At 36.4% G+C, this 6825-nt stretch overlaps 1 protein-coding gene across 2 annotated transcripts in view; it reads left to right on the top strand.

Annotated features, from left to right (window-relative positions):
* Window positions 1–4460, top strand: part of LOC109223551 (dolichyl-diphosphooligosaccharide--protein glycosyltransferase 48 kDa subunit-like) — a 10169-nt gene extending 5709 nt beyond the window's left edge. Inside the window, exons 6-14 of one of the 2 annotated variants that reach the window (XR_002067591.1) lie at window positions 181–236; window positions 317–358; window positions 840–915; window positions 1073–1144; window positions 1245–1370; window positions 1450–1554; window positions 2665–2748; window positions 3971–4140; window positions 4251–4460. Coding sequence is in view for 1 of the 2 variants with exons in the window: in XM_019387915.1 (XP_019243460.1) it covers window positions 181–236; window positions 317–358; window positions 840–915; window positions 1073–1144; window positions 1245–1370; window positions 1450–1554; window positions 2665–2748; window positions 3971–4018 (609 nt within the window). In the remaining variant the exon portion in view is untranslated. Of the gene's footprint in view, window positions 1–180; window positions 237–316; window positions 359–839; window positions 916–1072; window positions 1145–1244; window positions 1371–1449; window positions 1555–2664; window positions 2749–3970 lie in introns of both variants that reach the window. The other variant, XM_019387915.1, reaches the window with a different exon arrangement.

The raw sequence follows: 6825 nt of genomic DNA, 5'->3' as shown, positions 1-6825 counted from the left end.
CCTTAGATGCCCGTTCGGACGTTCATAACTAGCTCGAACTTNTAAATTTTTTTTTAACCCCCCCCCCCCCCCCCCCCTAAAAAAAAAAAAAAAAAGAACCTTTTCCTGAACAAGCACATAATGTTTTTAAGTAGCACATACAAAACATAGAAATATTGATAATACTGTTTTCAATTGCAGGCAAGAAATAATGCCCGAATTATGATATCTGGCTCCTTAAGCATGTTTAGCAACCGGTTAGTCATTATTGAGACATCAGGTGGAGTAACTCTATTTGAACGCGATCTAATTTGAAAACCTTTGATTTTCTATTCAGATTCTTCAGTTCTGGGGTGCAAAAAGCTGGTGGTTCAATTAAGTAAGCATCTAGATACATCTATTGATTTTGTTTGTTTAACATGATAGTGATCTAAGCTTAGTGACTAGTACACTTAGATTGTTAAATTAGATGATATATGCGTATATAGATATAGTCTAATATACGTTGGAAGCTTTCGATTGGCTTGATATGTTTATATGCCTCTAACTTTTTTTATAAGCCTCAGTACTGATTTGACTTGTCCAAACTTAATGTTATAGTTTATGATAGACTGCCCAGGCCTCGATTTAATCAAGAAAGCATAATTACTCTGAAAGATGAAGGCTGTTTTTGATAAGCAGCAGCGTCGTATTATCTTTTTTTCCTCCTTGTTTCCTTGCTTCTAACTTAATTCTATGCGAGCAAGGTTGAAAAATAACATATTTCATGCAGTCATCTTCTATGTAAGGTACATGCTAAAAATCACCGCTCTTCATGCTTGCTGACTTAATCTACCACAAATTTTATCTTGCGATAACAGCTATGAGAAATCAGGGAATGAGCAGTTTTTGACCGAAATTAGCAAGTGGGTTTTCCATGAAAGAGGTCATCTCAAGGTGCAGTTTCAAAGCTAATTTGTTAATCAGCTTCCCCGTTTCTCTTTCTAAATTTTAACTCGGGCATTACAATTTTCATGGAAATAAAGGAGGGAAATGCCCTCTGGCACTATCTAAGCATTCACATTTGCTATTCTCAATATGTGAACTATTCTAGGCTGTGAACGTGAGACATCACAGAGTCGGGGAGACAGATGAACCATCCATATACAGAATCAATGACGAATTGGTAATTCTGTACTTTATGTTTGTGATCATTTAACATTGTCATAAAATATAAAGCAAAAATGGTCTTTGGATACATACTGAAAAAGGCAATTTGATTGAAGGAATATTCTGTTGAGATCTATGAATGGTCTGGAAAAAGTTGGGAACCCTATGTGGCTGATGATGTGCAAGTTCAGTTTTACATGATGAGCCCCTACATATTGAAAACCATGTCAACTGATAAGAAGGTACTCTTAAAAGCTCCACAGATTACTAGGTAGGAGTTATTCTCACCTAGATTAGTAGTTCTAATGTCACTTCCTACAGGGTGTCTATTATACAACTTTCAAGGTTCCAGATGTTTATGGAGTATTCCAGTTCAAGGTTGAGTATGACAGACTAGGATACACGAGCTTGAGCCTTTCAAAGCAGGTATCCCCTTACAAATCCAAAGGCACTTTATCTTGTTTATATATTTTTGGAATAAATTAGTCATCATACTGAAAATTCTTGTTATATGCTTGAAGAGGTACTATTCTTTACGTGTCCTGCAGATATTGGAATTATAATTTCTGATATGAGAGGAGACTTTATGATATTGGTAATGTCCAATCCTACTCTCGATTTGAGAAGTACGGTTGTAGCAATAATAAACCCAACAAAGGTTGGGGTCGATTCCTTGAGGAGTGTGGTATGTGCTAGATTATCCAAATGTGTGTGAACTTGATGATTCTTAAAATAATCTCCAAACAAATGGTTGATTTTGCAATTACTTCTAAAAATTACTACTGGACAGAATTAAAACTAGTCTAGTGGACAAAAAAGGCCTCATCCCGCAATCCGTGGCAATGGATGGTGATCCATGCCAACGAATCGCATGGTCCTGGCTCAGAAGTAGCTTCACCTTTGTGCCATCTGTCACGGATCAACCATGGCGAAATCCAGAAAGTTCCAGTTCTTCAGCTCTTTGACCCCTCCGTAACCGTGGCAACGGATAGCAATCCGTTGCATGGTCCTGCTTCAGTTTTTCCTCTCAAAACTGATGACTTTTTGCCAAAGTTTGATGTTCTTCAATCTTTAAGCTCTCACACAACTACAAAACATTAAAATACCTGTTTCAAAGACATAAGTAGCCGTTTAATTCCAATAAGTGGAGCATAAAACTCATAAAAAAAGAGAGGAAGCTGGCCAAAATGACTTGTCATGACCTTTCTTTCCTGCATAGTCCGGGTGTAAGAATTACTAATGATCTCTTAGGTTTACAAACTCGAATGTAACTGTTTACACTTTTCTGGACTAAATTCTTGTCTTCATGATTTTTGAAACAGTTTGCTGATTGTTATGAAAGTTTTTGTATCTGTACTTTGGTCTTCTCTTTTCATCAGTTCTTGAAATTGTTAACTCGAAATGGTGAATAGATCTCCGTATTTTGAACTATGAAGACTGGATTGACAGCCTATTCATCTTTTAAATTTAATGTCACTTGACAAAAAGAGATGCATTTGCATGAGAAATTGTAATGATAAAACTTTTGACTTGCAGATTCCTGTTCGGCCCTTCAGACACAACGAATATGAGAGATTTATAACAGCTGCTTTTCCCTATTACGGAGCATCCTTCTCTATGGTACATTATTTTTCTTCTCTTTGTTATGTATTACGGAATCCCTGCCAACCCACATATTGTTCTTAGAAAAAGGATTGGAATCCCCTTTTCCCCTTTTTAGAGAACAAGAAGTCACCCCTGTTTCTTCTTTCTCAAAAACAAAAAGGAAAAAAGAAAAGGAATAAGAAGTCACCCTTTCTGTTGCCTTGTCGTGGTAAAGAACTATGCTGCATTGAGCATATAGCACGTTAATCTAGTATATAGCAGAAAAAACATGCATTTGGTGAATTAAGCATTTAGTGATGCTCAATTGAATATTTTAGCAAATCTGTTCAGTATGATCTCCTTTCCCTTCTTTCAAAACCCTGCTGAAGCATCTGAGGATGTGCATTAGTCGGGCCACAAACAGGGTTCGGATGCATGATGTGACCATGAATTGCACGCAGTTGATAGACTGAAATGAAATAGCGTCCCAGCTATGGTGTTGTGACACCCCTTTTCTTCTTATTTGATATTACTTTTCTTTTACATTATTTTACTTTCTTTGGATTGGAAGCCCATTTCAGTTATTGCCATTACGTAAGTTTTGTTCTACATGATGCCCAACCATCCTAATTGGCGTGTGGATGGAGAATGGGCTGAACGTGAATGGGAGGGGTAAACAGGGGGTGTAAAGGGGAATAGGCTGCAGTCTGTGGGCTGTGGTAAAAGGTAAGGGTAAAATGCAAATGGCACGACTTGTCGTTGGTGTGTTATTGGGGGTGTAAAGGGGAATAGGCTGCAGTCTGTGGGCTGTGGTAAAAGGTAAGGGTAAAATGCAAATGGCACGACTTGTCGTTGGTGTGTTATTGGGGGGATTTTGGGGAAAGTGGTAGCTTGTGAATTACTTCATGGAAGTGTTATCTGACCTAAGAAAAAAATATCCTAATCTTCCTTTTCGCAGAAAACCCTAATCTGATAATCTAAATTCTACCTGTTGCTTTTTTCCATTGTGTTGTGTAAAATTTACTCTTTAAGTGTTGGACATGGAACAGGGAACTTAAATGAAGCAACCACAGAATATACATGACAAACTCTCCCCCCTTTATTATTTTGTTGACTTGCTAGGATTGATTTTATTACATTCCTCACTCAAACAATAATGTGTTGTGGCCATCTTTCTATAGTTATAGCATTTAAACTGTTTTTGTCTTTGCTCGCACATGAATATTTTAGTGATCATTGCCATTTCTTTGCATTGTAGATGGCTGGTTTCTTTATTTTCTCCTTGGTATATCTCTACCACAAGTAAGACGGAAGGAATGGAGACTCTGTGAAGGAATCTAGTGCAGGTTTTGCATCTGAAGGTTTAAGTTGGAAATACAGGATATAGCGTGTTTAGCCAATAGTGTTCCGCGAAACAAGTATATTCTGGTAATTTGGCTGTGCTTTGTGGCAAAATCAAGTGAATTAATGCGTACTATGTTCTAATATGCTGTTCAAGATGTGATTGGCTAATTATTTTTTCCTTTTATTGGTTTTAGTCGAGATGATGATTTGCCACCTTGTTACAGCGAATTGCAAGTCTTTTCCAATACACTTTTTTCTAGGCCCACTATCAGGAGTAAGTTTGAGGTGTTCAAAGATATTATTTTTCTAATTTGGGCCGAAATTGCGTTGTTAGTGTGGACAGAAGTGGCTTTGTAAGAAATTTTGCCCCTGCATAACAGTGAATTATTGGTGTTATTACTCAATAGTTACCTTGTCTTTCTGGAAATCTAGCTCGCTTTGAAGATAGTGAGTAGAACAGAAATCCACGTGCAACACTCCTTTTTTCCTGGCAATGGAACGCATTCAGACAACGGTTTCAACCAGAAAAAGAAAGAACCAAAGCAACCTCGGAGACAATAAGCTAAAAAGAGGAGTCCGAACAAAAGCTGGAAAATATATGTACGGAAATGGCTCAAATGTTCAATCAGACTTTAATAAATGGCCTATCAACGCATTCAGTTAAAAGTTGGACATATTTATGCCACTAATGTTATACTATCGGCTCATATGCCATTATCCGGTAAAGGAATTCTCCTGCTATCGGATTTTGCCACATGGCATTATCTAAACCCTTCATCACTTACTAGCACCCTCCCCTCTCACCCCCTCTTTATGAGTGGCATATATGAGCCATTTCATTATGTTCGGTGGCATATTTGAGTCTTTTCCCTATTGTATTACATAATTCTCTTGGGTAACAAATTTTGTTTATCATTCGGATTATATTCATGTATAAACCTTCATTTTCTTTTTATTTTATGCAATAAACTTATATTTATGTAACAAATTTATAAGGACAAGTTTTTCCCTTGTACTATAATGTTATAATTTTACATGAATTTTTTTGATTTAATTTATTGGACAATGAATCTAATTATATTTTACATCATTCAAAAATTTCTCGTACATTAGCTCTTAAAAAGATTTAAAAACCACATAAGAGTTATTTAAGAAAAAAAAAAAAAGAGACGGGCTTACTAGAGAGTACATTAATGAGGTGTAACTGGATATGGTGATGGCTTGGGAAAATGACATAAAATTTATTTAGGAAAAAAAGGGGTTTAAAAGAGAGAATACTAATGAGGTGTAACTAGATATATATGGAAAGTACATATGAGTGTGCGAATTAAGAGTAGGTATGTGTTTCATTGTAAAATTTGGGGTTGTTACAATGGTTGAGACGTAGTTGTGTCTTGGAAAAAGGCTCAAATATGCCATTAAACTTGATGAAAAGGCTCATATATGCCACTCGTAATGGGAGGTGAAAGGGGAGGGGGCTGGTAAGTGATGAAGTGTTTAGATAATGCCACGTGGCAAAATCTGGTAGTAATAGAGTTCTATTAGTATATATATATATATATATATATATATATATATATATAGGTTTAATTATCTTGTTGTTTGCTTCCTGTCCTTGCATCCATTTAATTTTCCCCTAATCTTTTAGGGGCTTCCTTCCGGTCCCCTTCGCTTCGGACCAATATATATATTGGTCCGAAAATGCATATAACGTTATCTTCTGGTCTAAAATAACCCCCGCGACTAACAAATTTTTTTGTGGTCCCCTTTTTAATGTGTTGGCAACATGTAACTGGGCCACGTGCATCCCAAATCGAATTGAGTTATACCCGCTCCATTTGTTAGACCCGACCCATCCGTAAAAAGATGAACGTCACTGTCTGAAACTTTAGTCGGTCTCTCATAGATACACGATAGAGTATGTCTACAATACCCATTTTGGATTTTTAAATCCTACAACATATGCAATCAATAGTACGGAGTAATCAAGAATGCTGACAACCACCACAAATCCAAACCAATACAAAATTCTTATCGTGAAAAGTGTTAACCCCATTTAGAGATTTGGTGTTTGGGTAAAGCCAATGTGAAGAACTTAAAAAAAAAAACTGATTTCACTATTGACGTTAATTCTGTGCAATACTTGTGAAAAATTGTATTAAGATTGAGTACTGTGGCATATATCTGATTGTGAAGTCAGATCTGAACTTTGATTGTGGTATGGAAATGAAACTTAACATAACATTTTATGGAAAATGCCATTGAAGGATTAAGCTCGAGCTGAAATTTTAAACTCGATTTCGAATGCGATTTTGAGCTTGAAACTGAATAATTGTTGATTGTAAACTAAAATATTACTGATTCTAGATGAAAATTAAAGAAAGAAAATGAAATGGGGTAAGGTTGGGCGGTGATGTCTTTTGCTTGACGAAAATGAATTTCGACAATGATATCTCTTTCTTGTGATGTTATTCCGATAACTTTTCCGTCATCGGAGCAGTCAATTTTTGGCCGACGGCTTTAGAGAAGAGCTTTAGAAATTAGGGCGGGTTAAAATCGATTCGGACCAAGAAACCACGTGGCCAATTACGTGCTGCCAACATATTAAAAAGGGGACCATAGAACTTTTTGTTAATCGCGGGGTAATTTTAGACCAGAAGATAACGTTATATGTATTTTCCGACTAATAGGTGGATGGAGAATAAAAGTAAACCATTTACCAATAGGTGGACGGAGAGTAAAAGCATATAGGCCATTTCTTAAAGTTCG

The sequence above is a fragment of the Nicotiana attenuata genome, chromosome 3, assembly GCF_001879085.1.
Source record: "Nicotiana attenuata strain UT chromosome 3, NIATTr2, whole genome shotgun sequence".
In the NCBI taxonomy this organism is placed as follows: domain Eukaryota; kingdom Viridiplantae; phylum Streptophyta; class Magnoliopsida; order Solanales; family Solanaceae; genus Nicotiana; species Nicotiana attenuata.
This window is presented reverse-complemented; position numbering and strand designations above follow the sequence as displayed.